This window comes from Mauremys mutica, chromosome 5 (assembly GCF_020497125.1).
Source record: "Mauremys mutica isolate MM-2020 ecotype Southern chromosome 5, ASM2049712v1, whole genome shotgun sequence".
Taxonomy (NCBI): domain Eukaryota; kingdom Metazoa; phylum Chordata; order Testudines; family Geoemydidae; genus Mauremys; species Mauremys mutica.
This window is the reverse complement of record NC_059076.1, coordinates 61,337,406-61,362,476: the sequence shown is the minus strand read 5'-3', so window position 1 is coordinate 61,362,476 and position 25,071 is coordinate 61,337,406. Positions and strand designations below refer to the sequence as shown.

Here is a 25,071-nt window from a genome sequence, read left to right as displayed (position 1 = left end):
AAGGTAAGCTACGGTTTTTAGTATTTTTGAGAAAAAAAAACTAGCCAACTATTTTGATGCATGCAAGCTATTTAAATAAATAAAAATATTTATTGTCTTGCTAGGGTCTATCATTTCTTTAAGATATTAGAATGGGAGTACAGCTAGACCAACACAACCCAAATGAAAATCTATGGAAACAAAAACATAAGGAATCCAAAATAAAAGTTAAAAAAAAAACCAAGCCAACACATTATAGTTGATAACTTCTCCTTCCCCAAATGAATCTTAAAGTGCCTTCATATTTAAGTCCCCATCCAACTACCAAGGAAGTCAGTGGGTGTCTTTCTAATGACTTCCGTTCCATGGATGCTGAAATCAGTGCATGGAGAGGGGTATAGGGCCTGTGTTGCAGCACACCCACTGCAGCACAAGCTAAATAAGGTTCCTCAGAGCTTGTTAATACCACTTTGCTTCAACTAGAAAGGGCTGCTATATAACATATTAAAGTTTCTAATCTGTTAGCCCAGTATGCCCACAAGGGTACCCTAATAACCTTAACACCGCATGCATGTAGCGGAGAGTCTTCTACAACTAAGTCCAAACTCTAGATGATGTTGCAGAACGTTGGTCCTCCACTACAGTACAAATAAATACTGTACATTGTGAAAATTCATTCATTTGCACTTTGATTATTCATAAACATGACATTTTGCAGTGACTTTGGATCAGACACAGAAATTCCAGGACTATTGTTCTCACAACAAGTATGCAATGTTTTCTGGTAGCAGGAAAAGGATGCCTTTGATTAACTTACTGTTTTCGTCACTGACACAGGAATACTGCTTAAGTTATGTTACATTAAAAAGGGTCCAATGGGTACCAAAAATAAATAGTATATATGGAAAAGTGTCAGCAAATTGTCGCAAAATCTAAGTGTCAACTGTACCTAGAGATTCTTTCTATACTCTCCCCTCTTCTCAGGTTCTTCCCACAGAGAAAGCCCTTGCCATTTCTTTAAGTTCCAGCAAGTTTTGTATTTGTTTAATACAGTATTAACTTTAATCCATTTGGTAACTATCCTAATCGGGGTATAGTTCCTCAGGAGGTTACTACTGTACTTATTTTTACTCTCAAAGTCTAAGGCTACTGTTTATATATGCCCCAGCTCTTAAATGAAGCTTTCTAAGCAGCTTTTGAGAACACATGTTGTTTTTACTAGCTCTAGGTACAGTTTCACTGAGTGAAGTGGATCTCCTTGAGGCCCCATCAGTGACCCACTGACTATTTATTTTTTCTACATTTAGAATCCCTAGCCTAACTCTTTTAGCTGATCCACTGCAAGACTCTTAGGTCTTATCCAGATCCAGAGTACAGAACAGTAATTATCTGCTAGTTCTTCTTTTGCACTTATTGTCTGCAGTGTATTAAACTGGTTAAGAATACAATTGTATGACTCCTGAGGACGCCCCACCCACAAAAGAGGCTATCCCATAACAACATTACAGTAGAAAGCTATGGATCCACATTGATATTGATTTTCATTTTATAAAGCTAATAATCACAGTTTTTCTGAATGCAATTATATCTGGAAAGCCCCAGAGGCACAGCACTTTGATGGCCTGTTTATTCCCAACTAAAGGAATGATGTCAACATGTTTTTATAAAGATGTAATTGTAATACAAACATTTTTCCAAGCTATATAGTATTACAGTAGAAGTTAAGTGTGGCTATTTAGGGCCCCCATTCTCCCTTCTGCACCTACTCAGTATTTCCTAGATATTCTCTACACTAACTGCAGGGAATACCACATTCATTTTATCAAAGGCAATATTTGAAATTGCTAATGGGTGACCACTGTAATAGTTTTTGTTTTAAAATTATTTAAGTATTTTCAGCAGTGTTGAAAATAAAACTTAAAGGGACTGTTGTCACCTTGAAATCCGGTTAGGAGTTACACCAAGTCAGTTAAAAGGAGCTTCATGTACATACATGAAGTTCACATAGCAATTTTTGTGATTTTATCTTAATCCTGTTGCTGTGTGAAAGACCCAAACAAAAACCAAGGCCTAGCTCCTGCATGTGACACTGCCTGGGCAAATCCCTATGCCAGTGCCGAGCCACAATGAATTCAATAGGGCCGACCTACATCGGTTCCCCTTGCAAGATCAGGGCCCAACTGACTATAAAGGGGAAAATGGTGAAAACGATCACACAAAATGCTGGCAAATGCAGAAAGTAAAGACACTGAAAACAGAAGGAAAGTTCATGTTTCCCCTGATCTATTTCACTTACAGTAATCTGAGGTGTTACTGGTAACAGTAGGTGCATTTTTTTAAATTTGGCTGTGCACCTTAAAGTTCAGGATTTAAATAAATACAGCAGCCCTGAGTTTGCACATTGCTTTCTGAAAAATCAAAGTCTTGTGCATCAGCAAAGAAAGTCAGGTTAAAGGGGAGTATGATTAACAATTATTGTATTATATACCCAGATTTCCAATCTACTTACAGATGCAGTGGTGTAACAAATTTTGGAGTCCCTTGCTGTTATCAAATCGTGAGATTTAAAAAAATAAATCTATTTAATCTTCTCTCTACGTGATCTCCCCTTGGAAGCTTGTTTTATTCAGTATTTTTCCTCTTTTAAAAAAAAAATGTATCCATGACTGTTAGTTATTTCTGTTAGCAAATGATCAACATTATAAATGCAAATTGGACTAATTTTAGCATACGATGAGAGCACTCTATTCAAATGCATCTATCCTCAGGCATGCATCACACAGTCCCCTTATCAATATATTTTGTCATTCAGCTCTTCACAAATGAATTCTCACAATCATTTGCCCAAGTCAAAGACTTTACCATGAATCCTGGCTTATATCCAGCATTAAGTTTTGGAAGTTTCAAACTGTTTGCTTTAAAAGAAAAAATGAAAATACTTCTATTAAAGTAAAAGCTATACTAAAGTATTGTTTCATGAGGTTTATTCATGCATCCTCCATTTGCCCAACCTAACTAAGCACAGAAATTAAACTAAGTGAAGTGAAACTCACCCCCAAAACAAAACAGAGATTTCTGTGGGACCTTATAGCCCCAGGGTCTTCACGGGTCTGATCCAAATTCCACTGAGATCACTGGCCAAACTCATATTGATTTCAATGGGCGTTGGATCAGGCCCCTTAAAAGCTCCATCACAACCCTCTGGTGGATGGGTTAGTGAGGTGTCCCACAAGAGCTTTGACTGCCCACTATGGAATTGTCATGCACTTAATTACAACTTTCAGAAACCAAAACTGCTGCCTGTGGTGTGAAAGTGCTTTACTTTAAAGAGCATGTTTCAAAACTGGATTACAGAGGAAAACAAGAAAAGTTTATGCTGTGAGAAACTGATGCTGCCTGGTCAATAGCTGAACATAACTGATATGGCAAGAATTTATGACACATCTTGAACGGAGCAAGAGAAAGAAGCAGTTATTATCCAGCAACATACATCACACTATACACAGGCAGCACCACCTATCATTAAGGTTGGCTGCCACTTCCCTTTACAAAATCCTGTTTTCGCTTTCCAATAAGTTTGCCAAACTTTAGCCATTCAGTCTGAAATTTTCCTTGCTGGATGTTTGCCTCCAGCTGATGTTTTTTTAAATTTAATTTCCAGCCAAAACACTTCATTTGCTTCAGAGAACAAGTCTAATGAAAAACAGTGTTTTTCCAATGTTAAAAAAAAATTGAGACCTTTTATTTGAAGTGCTCCAGCATCCCCATGCTTTGTAGCAGGGACTTGAAATCTGGCAGAAGGGGTAACCTTGTTGTCAGGGATGTGCCTTTTGTCATCCCTGTGAAAATCTGCCCAAATTTGGCCACGTTATAAACTATTGGGTGGCGGGGGGGGGGGGGGAAATCACATGCTCAGAGTTGCTATAGTTATATCAGTCAAAGTCTCTAAAGAGTCTGACTTTTTTGACCATCCTCAAGCCTCTTTCAGCTCAGTTGCAACCTTAATTTGGCCCCTTGCATGTATGCATGACAATAGTCTTTAATTACATAATCACAGACTACTTTTTCCAGAACACTCATTCAGTTCAGTACAGGATGGATGGTGCTCACTTATTAAGCTTCTATTCAATTCAGAAAGCCAAATTAAGGTTGCACGGGCAACCTTAATCCTGGCATTTCCTAATTTTTGCAACCTTAATTTTCTTGTAATATAGATTTGTATACATTGTTTTATATGAAAACAAACAACTATGGTGAACGTTTTCCAAAAATGTCCTGAAAGTCCAGTATCAGTTTGGATGAGGTAATATCTTTTATTGGACCAACTTCCGTTGGTGAGAGAGACAAGCTTTCGAGCCACACAGAGCTTGTCGGCAGGTCTGGGAAAGGTACTCTCAGCATCACAGAAAAATTCAAGGTAAACAATGCTATTTAGAACCAACACAGCTAAACTACACTGCATATAGTATCAGTTTGCACATTTTATTTTACAAATCCTTAACAGGAAGTTATGCAGAGCCAAAGAGAAGAGCATATTTTGGTTTCGCTGTTCATGGGAAAAAACATTTTTGCACAGGTATTCAACCTTATTAAACCTAAGCACAGATTCTGTGTCATATGTATTTAGATAGAAAGAACCTATGTACAGTTTTGTCTACTTTTTAAAAAAAAAAGAAATCAGTGTAAAACATGTATCAGAATTATAAAAAAAAGAAACAGTAAAGAACACACAACTAAACTAAAATGATGTAAACATGACAACAAAATGCTAATGAATCGGCCATTAGTATATTGTGTTGAAGCAGGTCACAGGCCTTATGATCTGTGGGCTGTGTATGGCCCGCAGGCCATAGGTTGGGCACCTCCAACTTGACCACACACACAAAAAAATCTGTTTATGTAATTGCAAAGGAAAAAAGGAAAAAAAGGGATAAACAGTGAGGTTACAAAGTTTGTAGATACAAAATTACCCAAGATTGTAGTCTTCTTGAGATTTAACTAAGTTAAAAGGGGATCTCAAAAAAAGGTGACTGGACAACAAAATGGCAGATAAAATTCCATGTTGATAAATGTGAATTAATACATATTGGAAAAATATAATTCCAACTGTACATACAAAATGATGGGGTCTAAATTGGCTGTTACCAATCAAGAAAGATCTTGGAGTCATTGTGTATAGTTCTCTGAAAACATCTGCCCAATGTGCAGCAGCAGTCAAAAAAGCTAACAGAACAGTAGGATCCATTAGGAAAGGGATAGATAAGACAGTAAATATCTTAATGCCACTATATAAATCTATGGTATGCCCACACCCTGAATCCAGCATGCAGTTCTGGTCACCCCATCTCAAAAACGATATATGAGAAATGGAAAAGGTACAGAGAAGTACAACAAAATGATTAAGGGTCTGGAACAGATTCCATGTGAGGAGAGATTAAAGAGACTGACTATTCAGCCTGGAAGAGAGATGATTAAGGAGGGTTATGATAGAGGTCTATAACATCATGGCAAGTGTGGAAAAAGTGAATAAGGAAATGTTATTTCCCCCTTCACATAACACAAGAACCAGGGGTCACCCACTGAAATTAATAGACAGCAGATTTAAAACAAACAAAAGGAAGTACTTTACACAATGCACAATCATCCTGTGGAATTCGTTCCCAGGGGATGTTGTAAAGATCAAAACTATAATTGGGTTCATAAAAAGAACTAGATAAATTCATGAAGGATAGGTCCATCAATGGCTATTAGCCAAGATGGTCATGGATGCAACCCCATGCTCTGGGCGTCCCTAAGCCTCTGACTACCAGATGCTGGGACTGGACGACAAAGGATGGATCACTTGATGGTTGCTGTCAAGGTTCCTTCCCCACTCTGAACTTTAAAGGTACAGATGTGGGGACCCGCATGAAAGACCCCCAAGCTTATTTACCAGCTTAGGTTAACAGTAAGCTACCACCACCAAGAGTGTTTCAAATATTAGGGGAGAGCCACTTGGAACTCTGCCTTCCCTCAAATATTTCCCAAGTCCCTAACCACCCCTTTCCTGGGCAGATTTGAGACTAATTCCTCCCCCCCGCAAGTCCTTACACCCCTTTTCCTGGATAGGCTTGAGAGTATACTCTCACCAATTAGTCCTGGTGAACACAGATCCAAAACCCTTGGATCTTAAAACAATGAAAAAGATCAATCAGGTTCTTAAAAGAAGAATTTTATTTAAAGAAAAAGTTAAAAATCATCTCTCTCTAAAATCAGGATGGAAAATAACTTTACAGGGTAATCAGATTCAAAGAGTCCAGAGGAACCCCCTCTAGCCTTAGGTTCAAAGTTACAGCAAACGGAGGTAAACACTCTAGCAAAAAGAACATTTACAAGTTGAGAAAACAAAGATAAAACTAACACACCTTGCCTGGCTGTTACTTACAAGTTTGAAATTTGAGAGACTTGTTCAGAAAGATTTGGAGAGCATGGATTGATGTCCGGTCCCTCTTAGTCCCAAGAGCGAACAACCCCCAAAACAAAGAGCACACAAACAAAAGCCTTCTTCCCCCAAGATTTGAAAGTATCTTGTCCCCTCATTGGTCCCTTGGGTCAGGTTTCAGCCAAGTTACCTGAGCTTCTTAACCCTTTACAGGCAAAAGGATTTTGGTGTCTCTGGCCAGGAGGGATTTTATAGTATTGTACACAGGAAGGTTGTTACCCTTCCCTCTATAGTTATGACAGTTGCCCTGTTCTGTTCATTCCCTCTGAGGCATCTGACATTGACCACTGTCAGAAAACAAGATCCTGGGCTAGGTGGACCATTGATCTGACCCAGCATGGCCATTATGATGTTCTGAGGGGGCGGAGGGAAAGAAGATACCCACCATTTTTTGTCCAGCCAATTTTAGCATCTAGATTCAAATGAACATACCAGTTCCAACCATATGCATACACACTAACAGCTTCTATATGAGAACATGAATATTTCCTTTCCAATATCACTGTTGGTAACGAATGAATAAAATAGTGCTAATAAATAACTTTCCATGAGGCGATTCTTTTTTCAGGACTTTTATTGTCCTTTATTATGACAAAACAATATCAAAAAGAGGGAAAGTGGGACTGCTGTACAAATTCTACAATAAACTGAACACCACAAAGTTGGCAACCTCAGCTACACAGGATGATCACGTCTTTTTGATGGCAAAAGTGCCTGTACCAAGAAGACAGACCATGGTCTTGCAGAGCTCAAACACATTACAAAGGCGGGATTCATCGGGAAGCTTAGCACCACGCTACGCATCACAAAACACTGCAAAAGCTTACTAATGAAGGGTCAAGAGCTGGAGGGGGGAGGGGGAAGTGGTCTGAAGTGGCACAGGAAACTGCACTGAATTCAAAAGAAACTAGAAAGTAGGACATGGAGTATTTTAAAGTTAATTCATTCAGGGCTTTGCTCACCATTACTCACATAATGGAGAATGCAAATAAAGTCACCAAATGTCACCTAAGTATCTTGTAGAACCCTTGGGCAGAGGCCAATGATTTACAGTAACATATTCATTTTGTGTGGTGTTTGGAAACATGGTATAAACACTTTTATCCAAACAATTAGTGCAAAACAAGACCCTGGGATTACTCGCAGGCTTTGCAATAATCCATACATGAATACATATACTGCATGACCAAGTATTCAATACAATTCTGTTTTTAAATATCTGATGATTTTTAGCACTTGAAATAAAAGAATGTCTGTATGAAATACTGTGCTGCTCAATAATCATGGTGCGACACTAAAATTAGATTTGGCTATCATAATAAACAGAGCAACTAGGTGAAAAAAATCGAAGAGAGCCCCTGGGAGACTCTACAAGTAGAATCACTGTAGAAAGGAAAAAAATCCTTGTTCCCTTTGTCACTAGCATTTGCAATCCTACAGTCCTTACACAGAAAGATAAGAGGATTGGATTGTAAAAATCAATCCCCCTATCTACACGATGATGAAAGTGATTTTTTAGATTTGTTTCCCAATATTTGGAGGTGAAACAGAATATGCTGTACTTGGTGAAACTGTTTCAGCTTTGGATAAAACAGTTACATAAGAACGTAAGAACATAAGAACGGACGTACCGGGTCAGACCAAAGGTCCATCTAGCCCAGTAGCTGTCTACCGACAGGGGCCAATGCCAGATGCCCCAGAGGGAGTGAACCTAACAGGCAATGATCAAGTGATCTCTCTCCTGCCATCCATCTCCATCCTCTGACGAATAGAGACTAGGGACACCATTCTTACCCATCCTAGCTAATAGCCATTTATGGACTTAGCCACCATGAATTTATCCAGTCCCCTTTTAAACATTGTTATAGTCCTAGCCTTCACAACCTCCTCAGGTAAGGAGTTCCACAAGTTGACTGTGCGCTGCGTGAAGAAGAACTTCCTTTTATTTGTTTTAAACCTGCTGCCTATTAATTTCATTTGGTGACCCCTAGTTCTTGTATTATGGGAATAAGTAAATAACAGATGTCCTATAAAAGAAACATCCCAACAGTTCATTTAGTCTATTTCATGTTGCCCTTCTCATGTCTCCATTATATCAAGAAAATAGGATTTACAATTACTGGAAATGCAATTACTTCATGCTTTACTAACATTAAACATGATGTGCCAAATTCAGCCCTGGAGCAGGGAAGTACAACTCCCATTGACTCCAGTGGGAAATAAGCCTAAAAGAAGTTTTCCCCAGTACAATGTAATGGCATGTATTTGTTCTAATTGGAATACAATAGTTTCATAATCTATTGCAATTTAAAAACAAGAAATCTTTCCGCATTAAAATCACAACTGCAATATTCTCATAATACTGATGTTTTAATCACCCCCAAAATAAATATTCAAGTATGTGCACATTCGTTTATGAATATTGTGTAATACACACAGTATACAAACAGCTCAGTTTAACTTTCTTCCACATTACATCCAAACAAAAGCACACAGTATTTTGAAAAGTATTGTTCACCGTTGCCAGCAAGAGAAATAGGCTGTGACATCAGATGCTTTTACTGATGCATGATAAAACCACCAAGAGCAACAGCTGAGCAACACTGATGCATTGAGAATAAATTAAAACAGGAAGTTTCAATGTGTAAGAGGTATACAAAATTGCTATGCTCCAACTTCCAGGATACAAGTAAATTCTGCGTAAGTCAGTTATTTTATAGCAAACTATGGTATGTTTAATTTTTACCATGGTTTGTATGACTTGACATTGTTATGACAATCTTTCCTTAAACATACCATGACATAAATACAGACCCGCTTGGAGCTCATTGCTTTTAAATCTAACCAGATTAATAAATGCTGATGCTTACAGGTGGGGAATAAGTGAGGAGGAGGAAAAAGATTATTCTTCCCATTTACTGTTTGTAGTAACACACAGAGTACCCTTAAAATATTTTAAGGGCACTCTAACTCCTCTGAACATTTCTCCTTTCAGGAGATATACCTGAACAAAAGAAATGGGGCATCCTTGTAAAAAGTGCTGAACAAAAAGACTGAAAGCTGCAGTCCCTGCTCCTAAGAGCTTACAATCTAGTTTGCACCTAATGCATTTTCCCTATCCTTTTGGGTCCTTTCCTCATTCAACAGATTCTTCACTTTTAGGTGTTTGGGGCCCCCCCTGCAATTAAAAAAAATAAATAAAAAATCTTGGTTTTCAGAAGCCCAATTCTTCCCTTTAGAGAAACAGAGTACCCTTAAAATATTTTAAGGGTACCCTAACTCCTCTGAACATTTCTCCTTTCAGGAGATATACCTGAACAAAAGATTTTGGAATTGTCATGGCTCAATATTCATCAGCAGTCACTCATTGCCAGGGACGTTGTGAAGATCAGAAGTATGAACTGGTTTAAAAAAAATTAGATAAATTCATAGAGAACAGACCCATCAATGGCTATTATCCAAGATGGTCAGGGACACAACCCCATGCTCTGGGTATCCTAAACCTCTGACTGAATGACAAGGGATGAATCACTTGATAAATTGCCCTGTTCTGTTCACCCCCTGGCATCAGCCACTGTTGGAAGACAGGATACTGGGCTAGCGGGACCATTGGTCTGACCGAGTTTGGCCATTCTTATGTTGTCATCGTAGGTCTAAGAGTTGTTCTTCTAGTCTGTTCCCTCCTCGCACAAGTGTGTTTTTAAAGTTGTAAGAGGCACCTTAAGAAAAGTTCTTTCTTTGCCTAGTTATCTCCAGTTTTAGCCTGTGGGTAGGCCTACACTGCAGCTGGGAGATGAGATTCCCCAATGTGGGCAGACACACTCACATTAGCTCAGCTGAAGCTAGCTTGCTAAAAATATCCGCATGGATGTTGCAGCACTGGCAGCGACTAATATTTTTAGCTATTCAAATATAAGCAGTTGGGTTTTTGTGTGTGTGTGTGTGTTTTTTAAAAACCACCAGTTAGAAAGATTTTCAGACACACAAAATTTTTTTTACATAATATGACAGAAATTGCGTCTTTAAAACTTCAGAAACTTGCCCTGGACTTATTCCTTATGAGCACAAGGTAGATCATTTTCAAAGGCACAAGTAAGAGTTGTTCACTGAACTCCCATTGCCTTTTAGTAGGAGTTTGATGGCAAACTTCAATTTTGCCTTGGAGAATTTCCACCTAATGCTTTTGATATACACTAAGATAAAAAATAGTTAGGAAATCATTTTCCAACTAATTATTTTTACTAAACATAATGGTTTACTGTACAAATTATTCTCTTATATAGGCATTAAAAGAGGGTGACAAACTTTCTAGCAATTTAAAACATACTGATGCGCAGAGCTCAAGATTCATATTGGCATAATCTATACACCTTGTACCCTCTGTGCAGAATCTAGTGTAGATTGTTGATGTTCTCCTATAAATTGTAAGACTGATGGATGATTCAAGAAGATTTAAAAAACACCCACAAACAAAAAAACTCCTCAATGCATCTGATTCTGAGTCTCAACATGTGCTTCTTTCACTGTATAGTACAGTAATTGCAAATTCAAATTAATTAATCTTGCAGATTTGTTCCCCCCTTCCCTCTCAGAAGAACATCATACACAAAAGTCAGGCTATTCAAAGATACAGTTTCCACAGCAACCATTACACAACCACAGTTCTCATATTATAAATATTAATTCATAAAATTACCAAACAGTCTACTGTAAAACTCTCAAAGAGGGTACATTACAGTTACTTTAGGAACCCTAACTTAAAAACTGATCACAAACAAAAATCCCACAACCACTCACTCACCATAATGTCTCACTAACTTTTTGTTTGTGTGTGTAGCGGTGATGACATAAAGGGAGGATGGGAGAAGTTACTTACCTTATAGTAACTGGAGCTTTTTGAGATGTGTGGTCCGTATCTGAATGCCTCTGTGGGGTATGCATATGCTTCATGTGCCCAGAATCAAAGCATACCGAAAGCAGTATCTGTTTGCCTGCACGTTCCCTGAATCTCCTTGTGCCTCCAAACAACATGATAAAGGACAGTGTGGGCTGACAACCTCTCCAGTTCCTTCTTTACCACGAATCCAAGCAAGGTCCAAAGCAGAGAGAGGAAGGAGGGTGGGTAGCGGAATACAGAGAGGGACCACACTTCTCAAAGAACCTCTACTTACTACAGGATAAGTAACTTCCTCCTCCTCCGAGTGCTGGTCCCTAGGTGTATTGCACTGTAGGGGACTGATAAGCAGTACTCAAGTAGCGGAGAGTGCAAGGATGCAGGTTGCAGAGCCAGATAAAGGACTGCTGTCCCAGAGGATGTGTCAGCAGTGGAGTCCAGTCCTAGAGTATAATGTCTCATGAACTTGCTCCTTGTTGGGGAGGAATGAGAGACAATTGTTAGAGTAAGATACAACCCATGATCCACTTCGAGATCCTCTCAGAGAAGATAGCAGAAAGAGTCTGAGGTCCAGCTATGGCAACAAAGTCTGAGAGATTTTCAAATCAATCTTGTCCTTTGCAGATAGAAGGTGAGAACATGTTGTACATCAAGGGAAATGAAGCCTTCTCACCTCTCCGACTCATGCAGTTTGGGAATGAAGGGGTGGAGAACAGGTAAGTGCACAGGTTGGTTTATGCAGAACTCTGAAGCCACCTTGGGGATGTAGCTGTAATGACACTTTGTCCTTCTGGAATATAGTGCATGAGGGATCCACCATTAGGGCTCCCAATTTATCTACTGCCCTGGCTGAGGTGATGGCCACAATGCACCTTTCATGGACAAGTGATACATGTTCCAGGTAGCTAATATCTCTTACTAAGCCTCCCTTTGAGCTGACAGCACAAGGTTCAAGTCCTAGTCAGGGGCAGGCTTCCCTACTGGTGGAAAGGTTTTAATTAGGGCCCTTTAAGAATCTGACAGTCAGCAGTTGACACCAATCCTAATCCGACATAGAACAGCTGCAGGATAAATTCCAAAGGTTTTACCAGACTAATTATCTGTTAATGGTCAAAGTCAGTGGGACTCAACAAATTCCCAAGGTTTAGATTCCAGCTCTGTGATTTCATCTTAGAATGGCAGGTGGCAGACCATAATCACATGCCTTTCATTTACCATGCTAGCTACTAAGTCCATTTCTGCAAATCACTACTTAAATTGCTGTCATTAAAGCAATTGTCATTAAGATTAGTTTTATTAATATTCCAAAACCTAACTAAACATCTCTCAGCAAAAAATTAGCCATAAAATGTCACCGTTTGAAGTACAAACTGAACTATTTAAATAGCAACTCCGTGCTACATAAGTGGTGGTGCTTTGGTCAGTTTTTGTGAAAGAATGGATTATTTTATCAAATGTGAACAACAACAAAAAATGCACTATAGCAAACACTGTCGCAAGTTACTGTGGCACAATTTCAATAGAAAGCTTTGGCCCATTATCCTTCAATTTTTAAATGTGTTATTGTAGTAATAAAACACTGACAAAAATAATTAAACTTTTTGAATGGAAAACATACTCTCGCCATGTTTTCTGCTCTTTGAACCAATCAGGCAGTGTGACCAATCACAGCTCTGAAGATTTTTCTCCTGGCCCAACAGTGTTTCTTCCGCAGGCTGACTCTCACACTACTTTACATACATCTACTATTACCTTGTCTTCAGTCAGACACCTTTGTCTCCTCATGGAGCAACCAATCACCCAGAGAAGCCACAAGTGTGACTGTGTGCCCAGCTTTCCTTGTGGCAGGTTCACAGTGATGAAACTGCATTAAGATTGCTTGGATCATATTCAGACTGGGAGTCTCCCTCGCCACGCAGGCAAGCAGCAGCACCTCTTACATGAAAGCTAAGCTTGCAATCATCTATCTGCAAAATGGGTGAGTCAGAGTTACCACCACCACAGAAGCCACATGAGGGTCCATCATCACCACAATTTCTATGCCCTTCACAACTCTTAGCAATCAGTGAAATAGCTGGGACTAAAACTTGTGGTCTCTGGGCTTCCAGTTTACTGAAACTGCCCTAGCCTACAGGACAATGTGAGGGGGAGTTTCTCCATCTCTCTCTCTCAGGGCAGGTCTACACTAAGGGCAGGGGTCGAACTAGGGTACGCAAGTTCAGCTACGTGAATAGCGTAGCTGAACTCGAAGTACCCTAGTTCGAACTACTTACCCGTCCAGACGCTGCGGGATCGAAGTCCGCAGCTCCAAGGTCGACTCCGCCACCGCCGTTTGCAGTGGTGGAGTACCGGAGTCGACCGGAGCACGCGGGGAGTTCGAACTATCACGTCCAGATTAGACGCGAAGTTCGAACTCCGAGAAGTCGAACTCACCGCGTCGACCCGGCAGGTAAGTGTAGACAAGCCCTCAGTTCCTCCAAAATTGCATCTTCATGAGACCGTCTGAAGCAGGAGGCCAAAACTGTACTACAGTATTCACAATAAATCTGAGAGAGGTGGCAACACTGGCTTAGAGCCTGAAACGTGAGAAGAAAGATAAAGCACTCTTTTTAATGGGGAGGCGTTCCAATTTTCAATAGCTTTTGAGTATGTACAATGCCAACTAATGTGGAGGCAAATCTCTATTATAGTAATTTCTAACACCTGCAGTAAAATGTCTGATAGTAATGTAACAGTGCAATTAAAATATGCTTAAAATACAGAGGGGATGAGAGTCACTACAACCCTTCGCATATTAACTTATGCCTAGTTTCTTCACTGTAAGCATTACTGATAAAAAAGGTTTATTTTTAAACTGAAAAATTAATGTAGTCTTACAGAAACTGCCCTGCACTATCATTAGTTCAGTTCCCTACCCACCCATAGGTAACCAGTACCAGTTTGCAAATTACATTCGCAAACGTAAGGTTATAAATTCTCATTTTTTCCCCTCTCACAAGGCACCATTATTTTTAATTATTTTTAAAGCTAGAAAATATTAATTTTACACTATGTTCTGTAAACTGAAAGGTTATTTATTAGGCTCTGTGACAAAGCATCAATCCCAGTCAGATGGGAATTATACTGGGGGTCTCAGATTCTCTGGGGAAACCAGATGATGAGAAATGAAGGAACTGATCTTGGATACCAATTGTTCTGCTAATCCTACTTCTCTTGCTCTTGCCTATCCATTTCTTGCTGACATCAAGAAATGCTGCCTAATCTCACAACAAGGCTGTTTTAACAGGTACATTTGGCCTTCATAAATTCCCCAAGACAAGCCTCCCACTAGAAACATTTACTTACATACAGAGCTTCACTTACCACTCTTTAATAAATTATGGGACCCTTATGTGGAGCTGGCCTAAAAGAACATTGAAGAGAATTTGTTTCAACTCAGCAGCATGGAGATAACTACCTAGATAACATTGGTTTTCAGGGACCAAGCGTGAGCTAAAAGCATTACCTATTGTTTGAGGCATGTTCTTTCAGTCAGTACAATTTGTTATACTGTACTGACAACCTTTTGGGGGAGGATCCTAACTTTTTAGTCTTGTTGAATTGTTATGGAAATTCCCAATAAAATTGTTAATAAAACTACCAAGCAGTTGGTATGAAGGAGGAAGAGAGGTGAGTCAAGATGAGGATGGACAAAATATTTTATGTCCATTATGTGACCAATACTTGCTTTCTATTTCTATACCATGCAGCTGGCAACAGAATGCGCTTTCTTGAACATAAGGAAACAATTTCAGCAGAAGGTTACTGTCCCCAGTCATCTGAATACATTACTGACCTGTAGGGCAATATCTAGTCTGTGCTGGCAACTACTTTGAGCTCCTTTAACAAGATCTAAACACTCCATCCTTTATTTGGAGCACAGAGGATTAACTTTCTAAACAAAGTTTAGTCTGTCTTGCCTCACTTCAGAGTAGGAAGGAGGGATTCCAGAAACGAATGAAGAGAGAAGATACAGCTCTCACTCTGCTTGTAGGAAGACATCGAGCAAATCCTCCAGAATAGAGGAAAAGAAAGTCTAGGCCATGGTACTTTTACCAGAGCATTTTGTCTTGCACTGATGCTCTGTCAGAATCTGGGAAACAGGAACTAGATTCTGTTGAGAGTTGAACAACTAACAATCTAAAAGTCCAGATCTTATTGTTATAACTACAGGTCACTGGTGTTCAAAGTAATGAAGAATGTTTAATTGGATGTTATAAATTATTGCTTAAAATAACTCATAATACACAAAAATCTCAAGAAAATGTTTTTCCTCTATGCATAACTATAGTCATGTTGTTGCTATAAGAACAGTCTGATGTGTAGATGAAAAATATTAGACAATTATTTTGAGACTTTTCTTTCCAATGTACTGCTTGAAATTAAAAGGAAGGTTTACTCAAAAGATCACTAATTTAATGATCTTTCCCCCTCAGAGTGTAAATCTCTCAACTGAAAATAAAACAAATTAACAAGAGAACTAAGGATTCTTTTTGAAATGAAGAGGAATGTTGTGGGGAAAATTATTATTTTGCAAATAATATCTGAATGTCTTTACTTAAAACAAACATCCTATATCAATTCCAAATTAGCAGAGCACAATTTATACTTTTCTTAATTTTTGAGAGGCCAGAAGGGTTAGTAGAGTATTTTCTAGCAGATAAGATGAAAAAAAAAACCCCACACAACAGCAGTTACATTTTACAATTACAAAATGACTTTTTTTAAAGTTGCCTTTCAAGTTTTGCCAGCAACAGGACATCAACACAAAAGAATTGCCTTCCTAGCAAATTTGGAAGAAGAAGTAATTACTGCATTAGGGAAAATGGGCTCAGAAATCTCCATCAGCTGCTAATTGGAACCAAAGCGCCTTGCCATCTGCCAAACCGTACAAATGCCCTTGGTGCCAACCTCTATGTATACCAGCAAAGGACAAACAAACAAAAACCTGCACACACACAGTGTTATGTGTGTGAGAGTCAGGCCATTACTGCAGGAAAGGCAGAAGCATCTCTCCCCTCTAGGAAGGTGAAACAGTTACCTGCCAAAGCAAAGGAGCCTTTCTGCTAATCAGTGTGCCTGAAGACAGAGCCCCCATAGGGTTGCCTATGCAGCCACACACACTATTAGCTAATCACCAAGAATATGACTAAGGTGGAAGTAGAGCTAGGCAACTTGCTATTTCCCTCACTAGAAAGAATAATTGAGGCTTGCAGAAACACTGCTACAGCATGAAACGAAGGAACATTTGCCTGTTGGGAAACAGCTAGTTACTCTAAACTTACTCTTTTTCCCCCTCCCCCCCATTTCTTCCTCAAATGTATGATGGGCCAATCTAATGCAGCACCTGCAAAGAAGTCAGGAATTGGCTAAGTGGCATTTGGGCTCAGTGCTGCCTTTGTCCCTATGTACAAATGGAAAAAACAAAACAAAACAAATGCTGCACTGTGAAGGATAGTTCTGTCAATAGATCAAAGCCTACTCAGATTCAATTATATCAGCCAAGACCTTAGTTTGCTCCATGCTTTATGTATATTGTGCAGGTGGGAACAGGGAAGGAGAAGAGACAGCTTTTATGAGCCAGTTGTGTAGAAACATCTGCTTCCACAGCTTCATTTTGGAAAGGGAGATGCATATAAAGAAGCAGAATTTCAGCATGACGTTACTGATATCACTGTCCCCAGCAATCTAAATACATTACTGCCCTGTAGGGCAGTTCTCAGTCTGTGCTGGGGTAACAGTCTGAATCTCCCGCCCTTAACAGAGCAGTTGCCATCTTTACTCTTCTCCACAGTTGAAAAACTGCACAGTAACGAAGAGGTAACAGTGACAGCTCCCCTCAGGCCTGCAGCTGAGGAATAAAGCAGCAGATTGAAGAGAAAGCTTTTCTAGAAGTTTGCCTACCCTGCCTGAGAACATTTACTGCTTCCTCCTCACTACCACGCCAATCATAGCCTGGCCATATCCACTTCCCAGGAGCATGAGGAAGAGTTACTGCAGCAGCCAAATGTGTTTTGCCCTTTTTCAGAGCATTCCCCAGTGCCCAGAGGGCCAAGAACTGAAGATTCTCCTCAGTCCACAGTAAGTATATCACCACCCATAATGTCCCCAACCCTATCACTAATATGCTGAGGTCATAAATGTGCCCTGGAGTTTTAATAATCTATATTATAGAAATGGCTAACAGCCTGAAATAGATTAGCGCAATAGGACTTCAGACACTGTACAAACTAGTCCCTGTCCCAAAGACCCTGCAAAGTGAAAGACAAGAGGTGGATGAAATAAATAAGCTGGGGGAGGAGGTAACAAGACTACAAGAAGATACTTTCATTTTCCCTGAGGGCCCCCCTCCCACATGCACACACTAGTATCAACTAGTGAATTTCTACTATAATATCCTATAGGTGGAAGCAGTAATTTATTGGAGACAGGAAATGAGTGAGCTGAGGGTGACAGGAATCCTGGATTGGTTGCACTCATCCCAATTTTTCCTTTTCCCTATTCCAGCCTCCCAAATTGTGATTATATCTCCTGGTTGAAGAATAGCAAACCTACTTTTCTGGGATGATAAAGGAGGACTTTGGAAAAATTAATAACTGTTACAATATAATATTCATAAGCAGGGCAGAACTTAGATGTTAACAAAAACTGAAAATGATAACAGAATATAAAAGTAGAGGCAGCTTAATTTGTACTCAATATTCAATACCCAAGATGGTTTGTTCTCTTACCTGCTTCCCATCTAGTGTTACAAGTCTCTTGACAATGCCTGAATCTAACTTAATGGCTTCTGTGATGTCAGTCAAAACCTGTTCAAAGGAATGAGCAGTCTTTTTATTCAGCAGAATTCTCACAGCTTTCCGTGGCTTCACTCCACTCCGAATAACAGTCACCAGTTTGGGTTTAATGAAATCTTTACTCTCCTTCACTTCACTTTTCATCGATGTCAGAGATGTCAAGGATCGAGCAGACCCAGTCTTAATATTCACAGACCAGTTTGGATTGACATTCTTGGTATAATCAACTTTGCGATATGGTTCATTGGATGCACATACATAACTTTCACCTGAAGGGGGAGGGAAGGAGAGAGAAAGACATTGTGATTTAGAGTTTTATGTTAAACAGATTGGAGACTATATGGAATAGTTGACAAACTGACAATTTCTTGTCTGAAGCAGTGCTATGCATTGGGTTTCAAATATAATCTACCTGTCCAATTGACTCTAATGTAAACCACAGTGATATGCTAGGTAGGGGGCCTCAAGAGTCCCTTATTAAAAATTCTGCTAACCCAAACTGAAGGGAGAGTTGGAGACAGGGGCGGCTCCAGACCCCAGCACGCCAACCACGTGCTTGGGGCGGCATGCCGTGGGGGGCACTCTGCCGGTCGCCGGGAGGGCGGCAGGCGGCTCTGGTGGACCTCCCGCAGGCGTGCCTGCAGAGGGTCCGGTGGAGCCGCGGGACCGGCGACCGGCAGAGCGCCTCCCGCGGCATGCCGCCCTGCTTGGGGCGGCGAAATGTCTAGAGCCGCCCCTGGTTGGAGAGATTTTTCTCTCTCTCTCTCAGAACTCCCTTTCTACATACTGCTGAATTATCTCTATAGAATATTACATTCCTGGGGCTCACAAAAAATATATATAAAAAAAAATAACTTGCATACACCCACTCACTCCACCCCGTAGAATGTACCCAATAGGAGGAACTGGGCTTCCCTACAGTCACAAATTGTACACTGTGATATTCTAGTAATATACTTGACTAATTTTCAGGAGACAAAGTCTAAGAATTTGCAGAAAACGTGTACAACAATATTAGTTAACTTGCTTTGTGATGTTGCCTCCTTACCACCTCAGATTATTGGAAACATTTTAAATGTTTAAATAGGAAAACATATTAATAGATTATCTAGTCCTTCCTCCCTCTCTTGAAGCCCAAACACTCTAGGCTTTGTGGTTGGGGGGGGGAGGGAAATTTTATAAGAGTCTCCTGTTAAAATATTGACCGCATGTGGCTTGTAAAATACATATGCCCTACTCTTTAAGATAATAAATTCAAAGAAAGCCCAGCAGTTTTCAGAATTTCAATCATATTTAATCATTCATGGGGGGCGGGGGGGGGGGAACACACACTAAAAGTAAGTATAGGCCATATATGCAACTCTTATGCTTTATTGTTACTTTGCTGTGTCACATGGTTGACAGAATTTTGTTAGATCATTTCACACACCAGAGAAATGGAAAAACTGCTGGAGAGAGTTATAAAGGAACAGCAATAGAACTCTAGACTAAATGATGGTAATTCTCTGGGGTTGTATTAGTATGATAAACTAACACTGGATACAGAACAGTCAGTTTTCAGTAAATCTATTCAAAAGGTTTCAGAATATTCTGCTGAAACCTAGGTTTTAAATTTGCTCCCAATGGGCCTTTTTCTAATTTGAAATGACCATGCAAGCTATAATAAAAATGTTTGTAAATATTTAATCTAGTTTTATTAATAAATGACTGATAATCATGCTACATGTAGAGAATTCAAAAGTGCAGAAAATTAGATACATGATGTTACACTTTACATAAGTGTGTTAGCATATCCATAGTTAACTAATTTCCATTACAAAACCCTCTTCTTTGCTCCCCTACAATTTGGACTCCAAAAAAAACCTGACCTGGCCTGAAAGTTGCATTGTTTACCCTAATAGCAAAAGAAACTGTAAATTTCCTTCACAGGTTGCAGAAACAAACTGCCTTTGAGTTACTAGGATTTGAAATTTACTTGTCCGTTTTCTTAATCCAGTTGAAGTGACTTTTCCCTGTCTAGTTTACTAGAAAACTAAAACTCCCAGGAAGCTTATTTAACTTGCTATATTTGAAGAAAATAAGTTGTAATTAAGTTAGTTATTTTTGTTCTGCATAATTTGGAACCCAGTTCTACTCTTTGATGTCATTGGGAACTGACCCCATTGCCGTCAACAGGAACATATCAGACACTATGCATTGGCAGATTGCAGTTTAGAGTCCTTTTATAGCTGACAGTTTGAAGATCTCTGTTAATACCAAAAAGTGTCATATACCATCTCTCATACTAAAAGGAGAAGTCAGAGTCAATGTCTACAGCGTGTCTATGAAATGTATCAGTTGGAAATATTTAATACATAGGCTTGAATTTCACCACACACACACACACACACACACACACACACACACACACACTCAATAATAATCAAAATTTACAGATAGGCAAAGAGTTCCTTGAGAACTCAGAGTTTAAAAAATATTTATTTACTTTGTATATTTTGATAGGTGATTTTGACAATTTGTGTTTTAATGGTTATAAAGCTTTAACGTTTTGAATCTCAATGTCTATTGTCATTAAATAATTATCTAACCCAGCCCCATTAACTGGCTATAATGAAAGAAGGACAGAAGACTCTTGATATGGATTTAATCAGGCCACAACTTTATTATTAGATGTCTGGGACTACCCGGTAGATAAAAGTCTGCAGTGCAGGCAAACTCCATGATCATTCAAGTAACTACCCAGGGCTTCCACCAACCTCCCTTCGTTTTCCATCCAGGTCCTCCAGCCAACGCATTACTAGGACCTTACCATGCACTCCCCCTCCCCACCTCATAGGAGAGTTACAGTGGGCTATAAGAAAGGGGGGTTGTTCCTTGCCATATCATTCATAGGAGCCCCAATCCCCCACATACACGTGCCACGGACCGTGAAATAAGCCCTTCTCCATGAAATCTGATCTTCCCCTTGCTGTGAGGAGCACCCTAGATGGGGGCTCCTAGCTGCAAGTCCCTGTCGGGCTGGGGAGGGACAGGACTTGTCCTTCTCCTACACAGCCACTCTCAGGGGGAGATCAGACCCACCTCTGAGTGCATCCCCCTACTGCAGGAAGCTCCGGTGCTGGGCCCCAAAGGTTCCTGCAGCTAGAGGAGGTTTTTGGATGTGGGTCCAATCTCCCCCTACTGCTGAGAGCGCCCCAGCTGTGAGTCCCCGCTGCCAGAAAAGGGAGCCCCACGATCACAACACTCAAAATTCCAGATGTAAAAGTCTGAACATATGAAATTGACCAATTTAAAAACCCTCTGGCCATGAAATTGATCAAGATGGACCATGAATTTGATAGGGCCCTCATCATTGGTACTTAGGCAGACCAATCATCAGAATATCTTGCAACATCTCCAATGGCCATAGATGGGAAACTATATAGGGAGGGCTCTGAATTACTACAGTGAATTCTTTCCCCAGTGTCAGCCCAGTGGGTCTTGCAGACATGCTCAGGCCCTAACCGATCACCATATTTGGGGTCAGGAATCTTCCCCCAAGTCAGATTGGCAGAGACCATGGGGGTTCTTCATTTTCCTCTGCAGCATGAGACATAGGTCACTTGCTGGTTTGAATTAGAGTAAAAGGTGTATTCTCTGTAACTCAAAGTCTTTAAATCATAATTTGAGGGTTTCAGTACTGAGACAGAAGTTATAGATCTATCACTGGAGTGAAGTTCTGTGGCCTGCAATGTGCAGGAGGTCAGGCTAGATGATCACAATGGTCCCCTCTGGCCTTAAAGTCTGAGAGTCTACACAAATCAGGGAGCTGAAACCAGCTCCCTGAAACCTCATGCCACACCATCCGCCAAGCACAGCTTGGTTGCAGGAAAGAATCTGGCCCATTCTCTTCATTTTTCTGTGTAATTATTTCATCATTTGAATACTCGCACGCAGCTTCCATTGATTTTTAATGAGAACAATGTGTGCATATCAGAGGGCAGATCCAGACTCTGATATAACAAGAGTTCTGATGTGTGGTCATATCAATTTTCTGGCAAGATCAGATCACTGTTTTACCCATCATAAAGATATCTGTGAACTTATTTAAGAATTATCCTTCTCTTCCAACAATATTTTCACATTAAGTTTGCAGAAACTACAAAGATATCACATTTTGTTTAAAAAAAAACAGTAATAATCAAACAATGAAAGATAGTACAGAGAATGGAAAAAGTACTTACTCTACTAGATTCAGGGGTACATGCTTATTTTCTGCTAGAATCCTATTGAGCTATATGGCTGCTCTGTCTCTAAATACTGGCTTGCCAAATAGAAACACCCAGTGATTTGAGAGATCTTTCTTAACCCTTGCCAACAGGCTTATTAAACTTATAGATGCCAAAACAGCTAAAGGAAAACACACTTCTAAAGGAGCTGTAAAAACAGATGTTAGCAGATAACTATGAGATTTTTTTTAAAGTTAAAGAACTACATTTTTTACAGATCGATTTTTTTTCTTGAAGTTGTTTTAAAAGGAGCAGATTTCTTTGTGAAATTGCTGAGGAATGGGCAGACTATAGTGGGACAAAAGGAAATATTTGTACTTTGCATGAGAGGGAATGTTTTGAATGATTAAAGCAGAACCCAGGAATCCCAATTACCAGTTTTCTACTCTCAGTTTAACAAATTGTTTACTAGGTGACCTTGGGCAAGTCACTTGGGCCAGCATTTTCAAATTTAGTCACTTAAATCAATATTTGGGCACTTAAGTGGCTTGTTTTTCAAAAATGAACTACCTCCAGTTCAGCTTCTGTGGAAGAAAAAATAATCTCCCATTAATTTAGGTCCCTAACTTTAGGCACCCAAGTTTGAAAATACTTTATGAGCCACATTTTGGTTCAATTCACCTATCTTAATATTCTACCAACTTTTTATATGAAGGAACTTATATCCTTAACTGAATAACATCGTAGAGTAGATCTTGTAACAGTTATAAAAATACTAATATTTCCAATATCCCAAGAGATCCCAAAAGAAGTGATATTACATAAAACCACTGAAATCAGCAACCTCTGGATTAAAGTATGTCAGGCAGCTATATAACTCTTGCACTACAGTGCTACAAAGAGAGAAAATTCTTAGAAGTAGCACCATGAGATCTTCACAAACGTATTGAAAGCAGACAGAACTTTAGTGATTACAGTTTCACCCAAAAAGCTTTTATTTTCTAAATCACTTGGAATTTGAGTGACGGATGCTTTGAAGAAAGACATAGGTTTCAATATTAACACGGGTTAAACCAATAGGAAAGGAGTAAGGGCCTTTGGCTACAAAATGCTAATTCAAGTGACATTCACTGCATGTTTGCTTCCTTTCAATAACATTCATGTATCCAATGCTAAAAAATTAAACAAAAGTCAGAGTTAAGCCTGATGGCCAAGGCTTAAATTAAAGAGTCTGGAGAAAAGAAAATGAATGTTGGACAGAAACAGGTTCCTCTGCTGAAATACATGCATTAATTTTTATAATGAAATTAAAGGACAACAGAACAGAAAGAGACTTCCTGTTCTTAGAATGTTACCATTATAGAATTTCCCAACGCTACCCCAACATTGCCATTACAGATGCTCATCATGATAGGATATTTTATTTACACTACACGAGTTAATATGACACACAGTTTATCAGATTTATAATGGAACACCCATCACAACACTGAGAGTCTTCCTATAATATTTTAAATCTATATTAATCTACCAGAACAGTGAAAACTTTTTTTTAAAATCAGTTCCATTTTCCAAGGTCTGAATAAGGCCAAGTCATGGGGTCTATTTACTAGGATTTTTTCTGAGGTGGGTGAAGTTGGGGTGTTACAATTTTCTTCCTTTGATAGGAAGGGGTAGGGAGTTTTTTTTAATTAAAATGTTTAAAGAAGTTACAGAATTCATTTCAGACTGTGTAAAATTCAATATTTTAGCTCTACTTTGCCAAACTTCCATTTTCAAATCACAGGCTGCATGCAGGTTCATGAATTTGAAAGAATATCCAATATACACAGTCAAAAACTGGAATAGTTCACAAACACTGATCTAACAAGCAGTTTGATACATGACGGGCTTATTATTTGGTCACCTTAGTGTATTGTAGATTGTTTTTTCAGTTTTTCAATTGTTTTTCAGGCTATGCCTGCTATCTCTTCATGTAGGGTCAGATTGGGCTACCACACCTGCATGCCTACACATCTGGCAAGATCAAAGATAAGAACAGAAGAGAGAGAACTATTTAAAGATGAAAAAAACTCACAGTCTCTCTTTAAAATAAACGAGTGAGTGCTTGGTTCAGTAATTTAAGAGAAGGGATGAAATCTTGGCTCCATTGAGAGTTCAATGACAAAACTCCCATTGGCTTCCATGGGGCCCGGATTTCATCCAACATTCCTAAATACCATCAGAGACCTTGCTAAATGTTCTGATAATGATATTTAATCACACCAACTAAGACATCATTCTGCATGTTCTGATGGGTTATGCATGGAACTGGGGGCCAGGAACTCTCAAACAATAATCTTGGATCTGCCACTGATTTGCTTGGGCAAACTGGCAGGTTACACTAACTTTAGCTAGCACACGTAAGTGCAAATTGAAACCCCTCACTCCAGCAATGAGCACTGCCCTGCAAATAGGATTCACTTCAGTGGGCGGACAGGTGAAGTTTCTAAAAGACAGCAAATTCTAGTACTCTTCACCCATTTCCCACATCTGTAAAATGAGAAAACACACTACCATCCAGACAAGGAAGCATTAATGTTTGAACAACACTCTACAAAACACCATGTATTCTAGCAAGGTGACTCTTCTGTGTCTAGAACGTTCTTGTCTCTGTATCTTTCTTTTGCAGAA

At 39.4% G+C, this 25,071-nt stretch overlaps 1 protein-coding gene across 9 annotated transcripts in view; it reads right to left on the bottom strand.

The window, feature by feature from the left end:
• Nucleotides 1–25,071, bottom strand: part of DCLK2 (doublecortin like kinase 2) — a 137,726-nt gene that overhangs the window by 96,213 nt on the left and 16,442 nt on the right. For all 9 annotated transcript variants that reach the window (XM_045019586.1, XM_045019588.1, XM_045019589.1 and 6 more), the window contains exon 2: nt 18,125–18,459. In XM_045019586.1, coding sequence (XP_044875521.1) covers nt 18,125–18,459 — 335 coding nt within the window. The remainder of the gene's footprint in view (nt 1–18,124; nt 18,460–25,071) is intronic.